Source organism: Orbicella faveolata, unplaced genomic scaffold, assembly GCF_042242905.1.
Source record: "Orbicella faveolata isolate gen_17 unplaced genomic scaffold, um_ofav_v1 contig_2, whole genome shotgun sequence".
Taxonomy (NCBI): domain Eukaryota; kingdom Metazoa; phylum Cnidaria; class Anthozoa; order Scleractinia; family Merulinidae; genus Orbicella; species Orbicella faveolata.
The window spans coordinates 25,430,593-25,448,523 of record NW_028301547.1 but is presented as its reverse complement, the minus strand read 5'-3'; the positions used below and the strand labels follow the sequence as shown (position 1 = coordinate 25,448,523).

Sequence of the window (17,931 nt, the reverse complement as noted above, 5' to 3'; positions counted from 1 at the left end):
AGAATTTAGAAGAGTTTTTTTTTTTTTTTTTGAATTTAGAAGAGTTGAGTTTTTGCGCAAGGAAGAAACGAATAAGAAAAACCTTTGCATCATAGACGAGAACCAACAACAAACATAAGCCACATTGGACTTTGGGGACGGGAACACTCTACCTACTACACCATCCTTGCTCCCTCAATCAGAAAGGTTTCCAAAACGGAAACATTCGAAAAGAAAAATCATTTAATACATCACAGAGAACGACATTTAAAAGCTTACCCCGGCTAAATTACGCAAAGATCTCCCTTGTTTACACTTGAATTGCCATGTGTTCTCTGTTTTTAGTAGAGTACAATTGACTGCTGTTGCGAAATCATGATTAAAGTGAGCTCTGAACTAGACTACTCAAGCATATCGTATGTAACTTGTTACAGTCCAGTATGTTCTTAGTCTCCTAATCACCCGATTGATACAGCTAAATTCCATACAATGCAACTTAGGAACGTTTTCAAGATCAACTTGGAACAAAACATAATCTAGAATAGTCAGTCCTTACTTAGCCTCAGTTCTCAAATTAGACGTTCTTTTCAATGGGGTGTATGATGTGTGTTTTGCACATATAAATGGGTTAATTTTTTCACGTCAAGAAATAAGACCTTATTAGTACCTTCACGTCTACGAAGCCTCCTCGCTCGACATCCATCTCTAGCGCCACAGCTTTACCCCTGCTGGTGACCTCCATTCCCTCCAGAAGGTACAATCCGTCAGAGGTACTAATCTGTGATCCGGAGTCAGCGGCTGGAATACCCAAGGTCATGATTTCTGCGTCTATGTGATGAAAAAATGTACTGTCTTACCTTGAGAGACTGAGTGAGTGTGCGGTTCGATGACTGACTGGCTGACGGACGGACGGACAGACTGGCGGACTGACTAACTGACTGACTGGGTGACTGACCGACTGACCAAACCACTTACCAACCAAATGACCGACCGACTGACTGACTGACCGACTGACCGACTGACTAGCTGACTGACTTATCGAATGACTTATCGATCGACTGATTGATAGATCGATTGATATATTTATTGATATATTTATTGATTGATTGATTATTGCGTGCTTGATTGGTAGGCTAGTTGATTGGTTGGCCGACTAAGTAATTAATTAGCTGATTGGCTGACTGATTGATTGACTGATTGACTGACTGACTCACTGACTGACAGATCAATTGATTGATTAGTTGATTGATTGATTGATTGATTGATTAATTTATTGATGGATTGTTTCACTGACTGACTGACTGACTGAGCAATTGATTGATTGATTGAATCTGACTACAGAAACGCATTGAATGAGATCCTGGATGGTTGATTTCAATCGCTATTTAGATGATTTTAAGTCTGTATTGTGGATTACAAGCCCTTCAGAATGGCCCTTATCTCCATTTTTTGTAGCATTAGGCGACTAGTAGTATTCTACTCCCCGTAGGTGAGATAATAGTCCATCCCAGTTCTACCTCCCAGGGTTACCCGCCGGTACCCATTTATACTCCTGGAAGAGAAAGGCACTGAGCGAGTATAGAACAAGACACAGTGCCACCGTGTATTCCACACTGCTTTAAATTAACTAAATGTAAATTTCTATGAGCAGTATCTCTTACCAGGCACTGAGCCAATGCGATCTTCTCCTTGTTTAAATTGTATCGTGGTCCCCACGTTGGCACCCCGGCTAAACTTCAAGACACAACTGAAGGTGAAATTCGTAGCAACTGCCGCTGGACAAACGAACTCGATGTCTGTGACATTAGAGATCGCTGACACAGTCGTGGAAGACTCGGCCGTTGACCGATGACCAGTGTCTCTGTGTTTGACTGTCGCTTTTCCTAGGAGTGGATAAGCCCCGGGATAAAAAAATGCAAGAGTTGCGACGGATTGCGTCGTTTGATACGTTGTGCCATCTCCCGCGTTTATTGAGTAAGACTCGACAGTTCGGTCGGCTGGCAACAAAGGCGTCAATGTCAAGTTGAAAGCCACGAGTGTCGTAACATTCTGGTCTGATGACAGCGTTAAGCTCAGAGGCCGCACTTGAAGCGACTTGTAAACGGAAATGTGAGTTTCACTGCCGCATTCGGAATTTCCAGAGCCAAAGCAGGGCACATCACACATGTCTGAGGAACGTTCATTTGCGGGCACCGTAGAGTTGGAGCACAGGCAGAAGTTGCCCCCTTTCAGTCCTGCGTAACTGAAGTACGCGGTGCCACATACATCCATGCAGAGACCTGGCGTCATTGCGCTTGCTTTATAGCTACCTGGATTAAATACAAACGACGACGAGTCGGCGCTGTCCTCGTAACAGCCCAGGTAATAAGCAGGAACTGCAATGAAGGGGGCAAATGAAACCTTGTCAGGCAAGTTAGTGTTTTTATACTTTCGTACCCTTGTTTCTGCTTTTGTTAGTTTACTTTTGAGTTAAACATGGTCTGCTTCACCCGCAAGCTCAACCCAGTCTCTCCCAAAAACGCGTAGTGTAGAATCAGACGTGGTAACGAAAAGGAAGATCAAGCTCCTACATAGTTCATCTAACTATATTAGCCCTTTTCGCAAGGTCTATGCGCCCTGCGCCCCCCCCCCCCCCTCCCCCTCCAAAAAACACACTCTCCCTCTCTAGGGGGAAGGAAGAAGATAGACTCTAGTAAAGAGTTCTTATGTCATCGTCATTTTCTACTTCAAGTGACAGCGTCAAATACTAGAGGTGGGAATGTATCGCAGACTAAAGCACATGCAAAACAAGTTGATTTTTTCTTTGATACTAACCTTGTTCACAAATGTATTTGTTCGGGGTAAAAGAACACTGAGAATCTCGCCAAGTTCCATTGACGTCTATTACAACACAAGCGTCACTTCTCGACAAGCCATCTTTCCATTTAGTGAAGGAGAAACCTAAACCGTCCTGCCAATAAAAGGAGTCATTTTGCTCTTTTGCCAGTCCGATCCACGCCTCGTCTGAAGTCTTTTCCGTTAAAAAGGTGTTTTCTTCTTCCGAAGAAATCTTCACCAAGTCCGCTCCTTGAGCAACACACGAGTTGCGAGCTGAAGCGAATGTAAGGTTCTCAGACGCGATCTTATAACAGGAACCGTCGAAATATTCCCATCCTTGTGCGCATGTTTTGTGATCTGCAAATATGATAAAGATCAAAAAGAAAAGTTAGGTTACCAAAATAATGACTTACTTGTTTAAAATGTAGCACCTCAGAAGATTCGGTGGAGAGAGAAAGATACAAAAAACCCGCACGCTGCACCCTACTAGGCCCTGGGTGAAAGGAAACTTCCTTACAGGATCTATTAAAGTTTGCGGGCCTCAAATGGTATAATAAACTGTTAGCGGCTTTTATTTAGGTTGTCACACAACGCGTGACGCAGAGCGTTGTGTGAAGCGTGACGAGATAATTAACCAATACCATAGAAACTGCTAGGAGTACTGTTTTTGAGATGTTTTGCTCTAAGACAGGGTTAGAGCATTGAACGTTTTTTTTTTTTTTTTTTTTTTTTTTTTTTGCGGCGATGACAATACCATCGCTTTAACCTGTAAGATTTAAATTTGCCGACAAACTGTCGAGCCACTTGGATATTAGAATCCCATTAAATGAAACTTACTAAAACTTTGGTCTCATTTCACAAGGAAATTCTAATGTGCTGTGAAGCCAAAATACAGAAAGAACAATAGCAGAATATACGAAAAGAAATCCCTTGCAGTGTTGTAATGATGTTGTTTTACGAAATAATTTAATACAAGCACTGTCCAGTGATTGAAACGTTGTTGTGCTTAAACTCACCACTACAAACATGTAGTTTTGACATCTTCTCTTCAGTAATTTCCTCTTCCCAAACTGCTACATCTCGTATCACGCATTCAGCGTAGTCACCGCTCTCGCTTATGGATCGACCAATTGCGAATGTATTGTCAGCGTCTGTTGATGGCGTGACAATCTTGCCATATGTGTCACGCAACACATTGCACGTATCTCCGACAACAACAGCAGTTAACCCGTTCTCTTGACTCCAACTCATTGAAAATGTTTGCCAAGTGTTTTTCTGGTACGATCCGTGAACTTGCCAAAATTTCTGTCCATCTCGTACATAAAAATACATGGTAGTGCGTATGTAGAAGGCGGCCAACCCTTTTGAGGAAAGAATGTGACCTGTCTCATTTCCTGACACACTCGCTTTAAAGCTCACAGAAATTCCATTTGGACACTTTGACGGGCTGACTATGCAACTGTCTTTAAACTCTCCGAGGTCAACCCAGGAGCTTGAGCCTCCGAGAGAAAGCCCATGCGGTGTGATGCCTAGTTTGGTGGGCGCTTCTTGTGTGGTCCACGGACCGCGAATCCTTCCGACCCGAGACCCATCCCCTTGTGTGTCTTGTACGAAGATTATGGACTTGTCCAGCGGCCAGTAGTGAGAAGTACCTTTATAACACTGACCTGAGGAAAAATGAAAGTTAATGCGCTTATCTCCTTTGTTAGGTAATCACCAAACGTTACTCCTGCAGGCGAAGCGATATCGCGAAAAAGGGAGAATTGCAATTTCTGTGTACAGATATCACAGAGTTGGAAAATAAGATCATACGTTGATGTTATTTCCTGGTCCTCATTTCCTTCGCAGAGGCCGCGATCCTTTTGGTCAGCACTAAAACATCGAGACCTCTGGGAAAAATTGGAAGGTGAGCCACAATTAGTTACAGCGGTCACTCTCTGTAGTATGTTCAGACACTGTTATTGAACTTTAACACATGCGCACAATCAAACCGGAGCCAGGATTTTGTAGTTGAAGTGAAAGTCGTGACAATGTCAAATTAGAAGTCCTTGGGAGTTCAAGCGCTAAAAGAGGGACATCAAAGGATTGAAACCTTTCAAGACATTTAGTTTTACACTGTAGCAGTGATTATTGGTAGGTCGTACGGATTTTGCACAGCTTGCTTAACGAATCAGAAAAAGTGGGCTTTCACGGCATACAAATACCCCCTAAGTGGATTTACTTACTTACTTAGATACAAGAGCCACATGTACATGGTATCAGCCTATTTTCATTTCCAATAGTTTTTCGCTCTCGAGGAAAATACAACCAGCTATTACACGGGTTGCCCCCTTCGCGAGTACCCCACGGCGCGTCACTCACTCATACCCGTCCCCATGGCGGTTCGTTCAACGCGTCGACTGCTCAATAAACCGGAAGGATTGTGATGAAAATAGCGAAAATCGTCCGTACAGCCTCAAACTCAATTTGCGAGAGATATAGAAATGAGACATTACTTGCACTGCAGCCATACACAAAGGATTGTATGTTCTCAGTGTACTTACCTACTCGCCCACAGATCTGAAAAATGGCTGCTGAGGTGGTTGTTGAGAGGAAGGCATACTTTATTTTGACCAGCTTCTTATCTCTCCAAAACAGGTAAATCTACAGGAGCAAAGCAGAGGAAGAAAAATGGCGTAAACAGCAGAAAATCGCAACCGAGAGTAACCTCTTATGCAGATGCTCTTGGGTCTCGTTACGAAATCTTCCTCTCCCGCTTTCGTTTTGGATAACGATTGCGTGACGAGCCATATGATTATGTCTGCGTTAGGAGGCTAAACCGAAAGCAGAAAATCCAGACTCGATTGTGTTGTTTTCAGCTAGATACAGGTTGTAGATAAAATTGTCATCTGTTCTAGGCACAGATTAGGTCCTCTAAACAGAAGGCTAACCTTTGTCGGGTACCCCTGAAAATCAACCTACTCTCTTATATTCTCGTGATGTACTTTGAGTTGGCCCTTGTACCATGGTAAAAAAGAAATTGTTTGCATACGAGTCAAGTGTTCCATTAAACCGGATAAAAGCTCCGGTTTCAGTAGCATGAGGCGACTAGAAGTATTTCTACTCCCCCCTGGATGGGATGCTAATTCATCGCAAAGTTACCCCCAACATTAAATTTAAACACATTGGCGGAGAGAGACACTATTAGAGTTTAAAAGTGTCTCTCCCAAGAACACGACTCAATGACCCCGACTAGGGAACTAACCACCGCTCCCCCCCACCCGTTTGTGCCGTGCTCCCTAGATATAAAGACCACCGCTTATGGTGGGTTAAATATACAAATCTGGACTCGCAAGCCGAATATTTTTATATCCTACCTTTTCTCCTGATCCAAACACCACTCGATCCTTTTCTATGTCTATCCAAAATATGCGCGTCTCGTTCTCTTTCAATGAAGGTGCAGTGACATTTGATTCCGTCAATTTTTTACTTTGTTCACCGGCTTTTTTATGCAAGAGTATGTACCCGTTTGAGCCAATGACTATCTGATACTGAAGACTGCTGTCACGTGAGCTACTCGTGAGAAGAACCGACACTTTGTCCCTGGCATTGATCATCAGAGGGAACTTGGTACTGTGTAAGCGATATCGATCCGATTTACTGTTGCTTGAAAGTTTTACAGCGTCACAAATTGTCTCTGAAATATATATTTGAAATGATGGTTAACATAATATTTCCCTGAAACTGTCGGATGAGCGCTGAGAAACTAGTTCGTTTGTTCGCGCGTTCGTTCGTTCCCTCTTTCGTCTGCTCGTTCGTCCATTCGCTCACTCATTTATTTATTATTTTCTGTTCGTCTATTCGCTTGCTCTTTCATTTATCTCCTCTTCCTCAATCACCTAGTTTCTTCGATTTTTGCTTCATTGAATTGCCTTTACTTATCTAACAATAACTTACTTTGTTTGCACATCTCATTATAAAACTCGATTTCTTTTATTCCGACTCCACCGCTGCCGTCATACACCTTTTTCACGGTTAATCTGACCCAATTCGCCCTGCGAGACAGGAAGGTAAACTCCTCAAAATCGGTCTTGTTCCCAGCCAGCGTAATCTTCAAAAACAACGGAAAAGAAAGCCAGTTACAACAAGAATTTACTAATATGTTCATCAACTGTTAGCCGTAATTAATTTAAACCGGCACCATCTCTCAATCAAGATGTAATTATATGTAATTAACCGCAATCGTTTCAGTGCCTACAAAGTAAAAATATTTGTTCCGCATGATTTTTAGGATTTTATGTCCTTATTGCTAAATAAATGACATTCTTGCTTGTTGAAGAAAACCTATACACTATCAGGACACATTTCGGTGAGAGGTGGTTCTGGGGAAGGCAGACTTTTGTTCCTACTTCCACCCTCAACCAATTCTTAAAACTTACGGCTACCAATTCTGCACCAGAGTATTGAGAGATTCTCCATCTTGACAGTGAAGTTATACTAGACCCATTCTTTTTCCTAAACGTCTACGTTAGTTTAAAAAGAGTAAACAAACACTGCGAGCAAGGAACACTCTTTCGAACTCTTGATAAACTACAGCTCTGTTGCTCACCTTTTCCGTTGAGCAGTCACTGAAATCCAGCAAAATGTCTTGGATTTGTTGTCCCGAAGCCGTTTTCTGCATAATTCGTAATTTGTTGATAATGAAAGTGGTGTGAAAGCCGATTGTTATGAATGCGTTGACGCCTTCGTTCGTTGCCGACTCCCAGCCCACTGTAACTGTCCCATCAAGAACGTATTGGCAGTCGTTCGGCGCACCACTACTTGAGGATTGGTTCAGGCAGCTGCCTCCATACGTTTGAGAAGCGACATTGAACGGAGTGCAGGTTGTGGAATCTGTGAAAAACGATAAATAAATAATTGAATGAATTCATAAGTAATCAACTAATCGATAATCGGTTGGGTCAACTTTCTTCAAACAGTGTTACGACTGCATGTCAAACTTATGGCTCCCACGAATAGATTTCAGACCACATTAGAATTTAGAAGTGTTGGGTTTTGAAGAGGAGGAAAAACTGACCGAAAAAGCCAAAAAAACAAAACTGTTAGAGGAAACCATACGTGATGATGCAAACAGTAGCAGCGAAAGAGGACTCCCCTCAAAGAACCACTGAGATCCTGACGGGGAGGGCGGGGGGGGGGGGGGGGGGTGAAGAGAGAAAAACGTGACATAAAGATAAAAGGGTGACATGACTGACTTAGCTGTATCACCTTCTGGTACGTATGAACAACTGATTGGAATACTCGATGACAATTCAGCGGGACCTTGCCCACTGTCTTTCCGAAGTTTGTCTTTCCACGCCATCACCTGCTGTCCTTTGTACCCAATAACTGCGTGAGAGGTCTGGGGCGCAACGTTCCCAGCATCCTGTGCACCGACTGCCGTCAGATTGCTGATGGGAAGTTTGTGGTTACCGGCCAAAGCCGAGTCCTGAATTGCTAACAGCACTATGACGTCCTGGGGAAGGCCTTTCAGGAAGTCGCCCAACTCATTGCATTTTGCCTGGCTATCCGCACAATCAAACGCATTTGAAGTGAGGAAACGACCTGAAGAGAAGAAACGAGAAGCTTAACTTACTTAAAAATCAGTGGCAAGTCGAAGGGAGCCTTCCTCACCCCTCTCGGCCCTAGTTTCTTACCAGTTTTTCGAACAGGCAAGATCCACTTTCCAGAAAAAGCCTATCTTCACTAATCCACTTCGCATCTGTGTGCGCCTTCATTTCCTTGGCTGCATACTAATTAATCTTACTTACGTTGAATTCCCCTACTCCACAGAGAGATCAACATGGCTAGGAATTAATACCGTCCTTGGCATCTAAGAGTGAATGCGTCTCGATAAAACAATGCGTGATTCCTCAGATCATCACTTATTTCACGTTTTGCAGATCGTGCTGAAACCTTCGCGCCAAAAATGTAAGGTTCCACTGAGAAGTCAAAATGTTTTCCACAAAATAGGTACAGAGGATTCCCTTGTCTATGAAACGCCTTGATTGTTTGAAGTGTAGCCCATACCCGTTGCAAACCTTTTTAGAACGCGACCGTTTGCGTAACTGGTCTGCCGAACTTCCAGTGATTGATGAAGGATCATAAAACGTTTTATACCCATTCAGATCACGTGGTCATGTTCACGTGTTCACGCTTAGGTGCCAACGATAGTAGATCGATGATGAGAGAAAATACGAAAAGAGAGGTGAACATGTCCATAAGTAATCAATGTTCATGCAATCGAGTATTCTATGCAAAGCTACCTGAAAGGGCATCAAAAACCACAACATTATAGCCTTTGGTCTGTGGAGCATAGTTTTTGTCGTTGACCGAGATGGTAGCTAAGCCACTGCCAACTATGCCTGTGTCATTGCTCGCTTCGGAACGCACGGTGACATTGAGGAGGGAGATCACTCCTAGAGACAAAGAAACAAGAAGCAGTCAGTTGGTAAAGAAATAGTGAGTTAATGGAGAAACGGAGTATTTCGTTTGCTTCTTGACTGCGAGAGGTAGTTCAAAACTGTTAGCAGTTTTCAATTAAGCGTCGTATAACCAAAAACCAAACCAATACCTTACCAATTAGATTACTCAGTCAATCTCAAATCGTAATAAAACCAAAACCAAAGTATTTGCCTGATTACTCTCGACACTCAATTGAAAACCGTCCTAACATGTCATTGTCCAATGCAACAAAACAATTCTCTAATGCCTTGTCTCCTGAGGCAGATTCCACGGCTTAAACTCGTACAGGTTTCAATGTAACACTGAAGGGTCTGAACGATAATATGGAGAGACCTGGAAACGAGCATTGTTTTGATGAGGCGAAGAGAGTAAACAAACACTGCGAGCAAGGAACACTCTTTCGAACTCTTGATAAACTACAGCTCTGTTGCTCACCTTTTCCGTTGAGCAGTCACTGAAATCCAGCAAAATCTCTAAATGCGAGCGTCCTAATCACCTTTTGGAAGCTACAAGTCAAAGCGAATTTGTTTTTCGCCAATTTACTTTTTCCTCGGTTTCGGGACAAAAAGCGCTAAAAAAGCGTGTCTGCGTTTTGCCACATTCAATTGCAGTAAAAAGTTACAGAACATTTTCGAAATAGGATTTAAAAAATGTGAAGTGATCGTACAAAAATTGCTCTCGGAGAAAAAGTATTTCGAAATAAACAAGTCGCAGACAGGTTTTTGTTTTTTATAAGTTAATGTAGCTACTGTCCATATTTAAGGGCAATCAAACAAATCCCCTTTGAGTTGTAACTCTTTAAAGTGTCTGCTTCAAGCGAAAATATTTATTCGAGAAAACAGCGCTTCGCAAACAAACTCCGCCCACAAACGCCTTCAATTGGGTTCTCAGATCACTGAGCCAATCAGAGCTTGGAAAATTTACTACCTTTAACTCGCGGTGAAATTTACGGGTGAATCTCGAAAAAACCCCTTGTGTTTCGCAATGCACTCAAGGCGGAGAGATAATTTTTCTGTAGCTCGGTTTTTCTTGAAGCTGGTCTGACAAAATGGAGAAGACGAAAAAGGATACGAACGCTAGAGTGGCTGGGCGACGAGAACAAACTGAACAAAAGAAAGCGCGGCGGAGCAAATGTGCATGGATAATATTCCAATGAATCTCAATGAGTTGGGCGATTTATCGGTATCGGACTCAACAAAAGAGTCAATGTAAACGTCGCTGTTATAGCTGTCGAGTTCCCAAATTTTTACAGAACCTTTCTCTTCTCTTGACTCGATCTTTTTGCCCGCTTGATACGATAGCTATAGCTTCATCCGCAAGGCCAACTTTCGCTTCTTCACTCATTGATGTGTTTTCATTCGTTCTTCGCTTTTTCGAACTGGTAAACAGAGTTTTCCGTGGTCCATGTTTACTTATAACTTAATAGAATTACATCTATACGAAAAATGCTTGGATCTGAGTAGCCTGCCAATTCGTGGTATCCACATATTCCCGCGAAGGTAGTCTCGGTTGATTGCGTACACGTTATAGGACTGTCAATCAAGAGATAACTTTTACCTCCGACCGTAACGCAAAGCCTCCATTTCTCCGCCAATATTAATTGTTTTCAATTTTGTTTTCAGAAATTAGAGATTACTCTTCGACCATTACTTTGAACCAAAAATCCAAATTTGAAGAAAATTGCCGATCTGAAGGTATACTGTAACCTTAAGCACGGAGCGATCCTATGCGAGGCTGAGGTGTTCAGCCTGCCAATCACAAATCCCAACGGACGACCAATGCTCCCATTTGATTGGCTTTTTCACTCAGGTCTAAAGCCCAGGCCAGACGATCGCACCATGTCAACGCAACATATTGTAACATTGTTGGGCGCAACATATTGCCTGCGTTTGGCCACAGTGTTGCGATGTGTTGCGACATGTTGAGTGTTGTTGGCTCAAGTTTGAAAATGGTCAAATTTGGACCAACAACACCCAACATGTCGCAACATGGCGCAACACGGTGGCCAAATACGCCCAACATGTTGCGCTCAACAATGTTGCAATATGTTGCGTTGGCATGTTGCGATCGTTTGACCGCGGCTTAATTCAGTTTTAACTCGTTGCCACAAAATTCTGGAGAGCGACGGGTGTAATTTTCTGTTTTATTTAACAAGTAAGCAATGCCTTTTGAACTAAATGAACGATAGCTTCAGGAGAAGAGTTTACAAAGAAAATCGACATTTTTAATTTCAACTTCATAATTTTTTTCCCCTACTTGCGAAAGCCCATCGTATGAATTTGCACTGTTCACTCAAATTTATAAAATGCCGTGTCTACAATCGTGGACAAAAAGTCCTTGGGACACTTATGTAATGTAACGGATTATCTGTGTTTTAGAACTGAAGTATTAAGAAAACGCTGCTATATCCTTTATAAACGGGTATCTGTCCCCCCTCCCCCCCAACACAATGTTGAAAATCAGGTGAAGTTGCACGTACTAGTTTTCAACATTGTATGGGGGGTGGGGGGCGAGGTTAGGCAGGTGAAGTTGTATTCGCGTCTGGCGTGTACGCAAAAGCGCCAAAAGTGCAAATCTGTCCCAAGACTTTTGTCCATGGTTGTAGTTCTTTTGATGCCAGAGTGTCTTTGCTCCTTCGAGGATTAACGCGGTTGAGAAATAAGTTTGGAAACTAAAACTCGTAAAAAAAAAACCTCAGATACAAGCACAACGCAAAGGTAATATGTTATATCTACTGTCATATGGTTATTCTTCAGCCAGTTATCTAAAAGAGATTCCATGAGGTTCAACATTGGCTGCTGTTATTCTCTTGCTGCTAATATTCAGTCGACCTTTTACGAACGCAATTTTTGTTTTTATTGCATTCAGCCATGAGTCTTCCTTCTCCTTTGTAATGTCAATATTCAGGCGAAATCTCACTTTGCCATTTTTCAAGTATTCTTGTTTCTTCGTAGTACTTTGTTTCCAACTTCTTCGCTCTGAATATTGAACAGGTTGAGGAATAGCTCAGCGTTGTTTAATTTCCATTTTGTTTGAACCATCAGTACGCTCATAAATGTGAATAATTTTAAATATCCTACCAAAATCCGTCTGTGTTCACAGGCTAACCAAAATCTCCTCTAACGAGATTTGTTGTCGTCGGCATGCTGAGATAAATGGAAACAGGTAGCTCGTTGATCGCAGGCATCAGCTTTGTTATTTTTTTAGTTAGCGGCGAAATTTGAATGTTCCGTGAAGTGACGAAGACAATTCATCGTTTTTGTTCTTCCAAAGGCATCTTCTAAAGTGTTAATATAAGTTTTATTTTCACCGTATTTTTACTATTTACCTTATATTATTCTACGTAAATGACTCCGTTGTTTTTACGAAAAAAAACGCTATTTCTCCGCGACTTCTCTGTTATGCGACCGTTATTTCGGCTATCCACCACTGCACAAAAAAGCCAACAAAGTGCTTCAAAGGTGGCGTGTCCTTGCCTTTTATAGGATTGCTTCGTGTTTAAGAAATTTCATTAAACAGTCTATTAATAGTTGCGAACAATTGGTAACTCTAGATTTCGTTAATTATCAAATCGTGCCGCTCGACAACTGAGTTTACCGGTAGATAGAAGGATTATCGCTGAACATGCTTTATGAGATGTTTTCAACTCAGTTTAATTAGCTCGCTGTTGAGTTTCTGTCGAGATGTTATTCATTTTTCTGCATGTCTGATAACTTAATCAGCTCCACAGTACCTAAACAGGTGAGCGAGTGTTAGGCGCGTGTGAGGCGCGAGTTTCGAGCGCGCCCGGCGGAGAGGTTGCATGAATGAATGAAAGACTTTATTGAAGTGTCAATAGCACTTAGCTTAAAAACCTAATTGGGGACACTACAAATTGGGTTCGTATATCACTCGCGTGAGGACCCCTACAATTTGGTTCCTAATTTTCCTCTTTCATCTGCCAGCAGGCGATTTAATATGGAGCTCCCAGACAGACTGCGCAATAAGTTAAATGTTTCAAAGCATGGTGCTGATATAACGGGAATGGAACCAAACTGATATTGCGATAGAACATCTTACGTTAAGTTGTTTTTTTGTAAATAGTGTGCAATAATAAAAAAAGAAACTGAAAAACTGAAAAAACTGAACATTGGCCAAGTGATGACTCATATATAAAGAAGGATAATGCTGGCTAGAAAATAATAATTTAAAATAATTCCTTAAACAAAACAAAACTTTAAAAAACCACAATCCAAGTTTTTTTTTTTTTAACGTAACTGAAGTTCATTTTAAGCATAAACAGGTAATAAGTAAAAGTTGGCCGACAGTCACGTTCCATGCATTGACAAATCAAACAACACTGAATTATCCCATGTCAATATTACAAGTTCTTTACAATCCCACTCCTCTTACTTGCGACTTAACAATTTTAATTAGCGGGCACCGTAAAATATAAAATCTTGCCTAGAATAAGGCGAAACCAAAACACGATTTTCAAGCACTAAAGAACCTCTAGCCGAGTCTCATACTGCGGAAATAGCCACAAACGCGCTGGGGGGCGAAGGAAAACCCGGGCGGGGAGCTGCATAGCATGCAACTGTTTCCTTCTCGAAAGTGGGCGTGAAAGCTGTCGGCAGGGATCGGAGCAAAACAAAACAAAATGTTCTTTAAAGAAGCAATATCAGAATAACTCGTTCATGCTCTGTGTACGACACAAGCTCAGAGAAAGACGTCTGGGCAGGAAATGCTTATGCTGAAATAAGACAGTGTGAAAAAACAAGTCGAAGACGGGAACCCTGCATCCGAGGGCCTCCGGAATTGTGGGGTCATGCAAATTTAAATTAAGCAGTTTGAAACGCAACCTTTCGTTCTCTGAGAGTAAAAGGATAGAAAACAACATGATATAATTTCAGTTTTGTTTGAACTATTTAATTTGCTCCTTGGGGCTTTTAAGTTTGCTTAGACTTCTCAGTTGGATATGGACTTGGAAATAAGAATTACGCTCGGTGTAGCGACACCAGCTATTCCCCAAGCTTGTCGGTAAATCGTCCTCGCACGAGCCGAAGTTTCATTGAGGATGTTTCTATAAGCAGGTGCTTCTAATGATGGTATTCGAAACCAATGGCAACTGACACATTTGACGTATATTTTCATCGGCAAACAATTCAAACGACGTCGTTAGCTAGCACGCAAACGTATTTAGTCTACACCATGTCCATAAAATTATCACTTTGTAGTCTTCATTATTTTGGCTCGACTCTGTTCTCCTTCAGAGAAGAGCGATTGTTTTTCACTTGCACCTATAGCCACTATAAAACCGACGTTGATTTGCATTTAATGCAAAAAGTAAGATGAATTAAACGAACTACGAGATAAATTACATGTAACATAATTCGTATTGCTAAATGGGTGCATTCAGTTCAAAATTGGTCCGAGGCTGAAGTTAACATATGTACCTTAAAAATTGCTTATTACTCACATTTCTTGTTCATTGAGAATGAGGATGAGGTTTAACGTCAATTAATGTTTGTTCTGCCAAAAAAATACGGGTTCATATAATGCCAGGTATCACTGAGCATGAGACAAATAAAGCCAAAATATAATTGAAACTGTGTAAAGCTTGATATTTACACGACCGAATAATGCAAGAATCTATCACTTTTGAATTTAAAAACATTCAATTATTGATCGAGACGATATTAAGTAAGCCTTTCAAATTTACTGATCGATCAGTACCTGGTTCAGTCGACAGAATGTCCTGTATAATCGATTCCACTGCATGACGAGATCAAGAGAAAAAGTAAAGTTTTATACTCGATTAACAGTAGACTACCCAAAAAATTCTACAGGTAACTTTAAGTCCCGATCCTTGGTCATTTGGAAGAAAAAACAAATTGGTGTGTTCAAGAAACGACTAAAGGCAAGCGGTCTAAACTGTGTCACTGTTTAAACTAGTTTGGTTAATTTCCAAGTAAAATATATAACGAAGTCAAGGATCTTCGATGTCGTCTCAATACGGCCACAAGTTAAGCTACTTTGCACGACCTGCCAGTTTCGTTTCATGCCGTGGGGCTTTTTAGAAAACAAAACTATAACTACTAGAAGATCACTTCTTGTGAAACTTTAGTCATGCTCTGTATTTCAGTTGAGCGAGTCATCAGGCACAAACTCAATGAAGGAAACGGAAAACCTAATACAACCTAGCTCGAACAGTTAACATCGGCAAACTAATTGCTTCTCGGCAGTTAATGGTGTATTACGTTTCCTTAAAGCTAAAAACGTCCTTTTTTAGCACGAACTAATCAGTAAATGTTCTCACTCTTATACAACAAAAGTGGTTTATAACAAGGTAAAAAATTCAAAAACTTAGCACTGGGTTTCGAAATCCAAATTGTGGCGCGTTTTTTCCCTTTATTTTATTTCACTCTATTTTTTGTGACATAATTTCCATCAGTAAATGTAGATAGTTAATAGAAAGTGCATTTCTCGATAGCGAAATTGTTTTTGTTTTGGTCCGTTTTGTGTCTTTTTTTGGGTTGTTATAGATTTGTTTTTAACGATAGTAAGGTGTGAACACTAGCTTATAGCGGAGGCTTGTGTTGAGATGATTGTTGTTTTAAAATATATTACATCCGTGGTCAGTTTGCTAGTTTCAGTATCTTCGAATACAAACGAACAAAAACAAGAAATAATAATTTTTGCTAAAGATACTAAAGATAAACTGATAAGCAATAATCTAGGTTGCAAAGTTAAACTGAGTTCGGTTCAGTTTCATAAACCCGTGTTAAATCTTTCAATTTTACGCTGACGCGGGCATAAACATATAATTCCTCAATAATTTCAGTATACATTGTTAACTCCTTTTTCAGTCTGTGTTTAGTCCTTCACAGTGAGAGGTGAATAAGCTATATAATGGTGAGAGATTATCGGAAACTCTGAAATTATAGAACTGATCAGATATCAACCTATCGCCGTTTTCTGTGCAACAAAAACTTTTATACTATGTTCTGTCGAAAGCACTGTGTAATTTCGTTTATTGTGGCTTAGAAACGACTTACAATAACCAGCGAGTTGCTGTATTTCGCGTTATTTAGTTGGCGATAGCGTTTCCAAAGTTGGATGTATATAAACATTGCTTATCCAGGATAAACTACACAAAACAATAGAAGTCTATAAAGCGGCTAGATCGATCGATTCTGTCTTGTTTTGTCCAAACGAATCGAAATTCTCAATTCAGTTTCAGTAACCTCTTGACTAATTATTGCCAAAGTAAGTCGATCAATGTTTCAAAATTTAAGTATTTAATAGGACACGCGTTTGGAAGGAGTTGAACTTAACGAGAATTATTGACCGAGAAACCCGCAGGTCGTTAGCTTCGTCGCGCTGAGGCCACGAAAGCTCAATTTGTTCACAGAAAATATTAAGACTTCCCCTTTATTGTTTGTTATAGAAAAAGGTGCAACAGTGTAAAACCTACCTGAGGCATAATCAGAAGGGACAGCGCAAGCGAATGACAACTTTATTAACTACAAATAAAAGTGTAAAAAGCAGTCAGTACTCGCGATTTCTGGTCGGTCAGGACACCCCCCAAAAGCAACTACATACAATATAAAGCGTTCGTTCGCACGGCAACCAGCAAACGTATATTATTAAAACTTACCTCTGAGGAGAGCACGAAAAACAAAACTCCGAAGAATTTAAAAAGCATGTTTCTTCACTTTGTCATTTTAGGGCTTCGAAGTCTCCCGTTGTTTTCAAGATGAAACGTATAAGTCTGTAAGCTGAAAATATCGACAAAGCACTGTAGGCCGGTTTCACATCCGTCTTATTGCACTTCTTTTCGCTCAGCAGTTTTAAGCCTTCACCAGTAGTCAATTTGCTGCAATTTGATTGGCTGAGACACCATCAATATTTAACGGTATTTTCTTTGCTGCCTTGAAGTAACATCTGCCTTTTTTCAGCGACCTGTAGGGTTATGAAATGGCGTGGAATTGTATTAATTTTCACTCAGCCTTGAAGCGATTACGTCGGGAGAAAAACGACGTTTATTTTCCTTTTTTTTATTTCAGTAACAAAGCTGAATTTTACCAAGCACATTTTAGCCTGATTATTCTTGTTTTAATCAACGGTTTGCTTTGTTGACTTTAAGAAGTTAAACTTTTTCAATCATCTTAAAATAATTAAAGCACGATGGTGCTCGAAAATTTAGAGTGCGCGCGGAGAAACATGTCGCATTGCCTCGTATTAAGATGCATTTCGAAACTTATGTCTTACTGTGTTAGAGTATCGATAGCAACTCCTCAGCTATATAAGGTCTCTAATTATATAGACAAATTCTCAGGTAGCAATTACACATTCACGATTGTAATGCATAATTTATAACTTTTAATATTCTGAAAACGAAAAATAAATTTCTTTTCTCTCTGTCAGTAGAGTTTGCGTGCCGAAAATTATCTCCTTACTTTCAACAGTTTTTGCACTATTTCTTATATAATACAATTTAAATACTGGAAGTCTTGACATGTCTCGATCTGTTAAGTTGTCCATAGTGAAAGAAAGAGTCCTGATGGCTGAGTGCTATTTAGAATTGCAAATGATTTGTGTGCCTTTTCTAAGCCTTCTTCGCTGAACCAACACCGAAAAATCTCATTTAACTCGGTCCTTGCTTCAATA

The 17,931-nt window shown here is 40.7% G+C and overlaps 1 protein-coding gene across 1 annotated transcript in view; it reads right to left on the bottom strand.

Annotated features, from left to right (window-relative positions):
- Positions 1 to 17,102, bottom strand: part of LOC110049786 (polycystin-1-like) — a 41,782-nt gene extending 24,680 nt beyond the window's left edge. The window contains exons 1-12 of the mRNA XM_020755611.2: positions 16,919 to 17,102; positions 16,736 to 16,784; positions 9,081 to 9,233; positions 8,044 to 8,379; positions 7,385 to 7,668; positions 6,733 to 6,886; positions 6,153 to 6,472; positions 5,340 to 5,439; positions 3,813 to 4,463; positions 2,794 to 3,153; positions 1,641 to 2,354; positions 647 to 807 (exon numbers count right to left, since the gene is read on the bottom strand). Of these exons, the coding sequence (XP_020611270.2) occupies positions 647 to 807; positions 1,641 to 2,354; positions 2,794 to 3,153; positions 3,813 to 4,463; positions 5,340 to 5,439; positions 6,153 to 6,472; positions 6,733 to 6,886; positions 7,385 to 7,668; positions 8,044 to 8,379; positions 9,081 to 9,233; positions 16,736 to 16,784; positions 16,919 to 16,966 (3,330 nt within the window). The 5' untranslated portion in view covers positions 16,967 to 17,102. The remainder of the gene's footprint in view (positions 1 to 646; positions 808 to 1,640; positions 2,355 to 2,793; positions 3,154 to 3,812; positions 4,464 to 5,339; positions 5,440 to 6,152; positions 6,473 to 6,732; positions 6,887 to 7,384; positions 7,669 to 8,043; positions 8,380 to 9,080; positions 9,234 to 16,735; positions 16,785 to 16,918) is intronic.
- Positions 17,103 to 17,931: the final 829 nt, after the last annotated feature.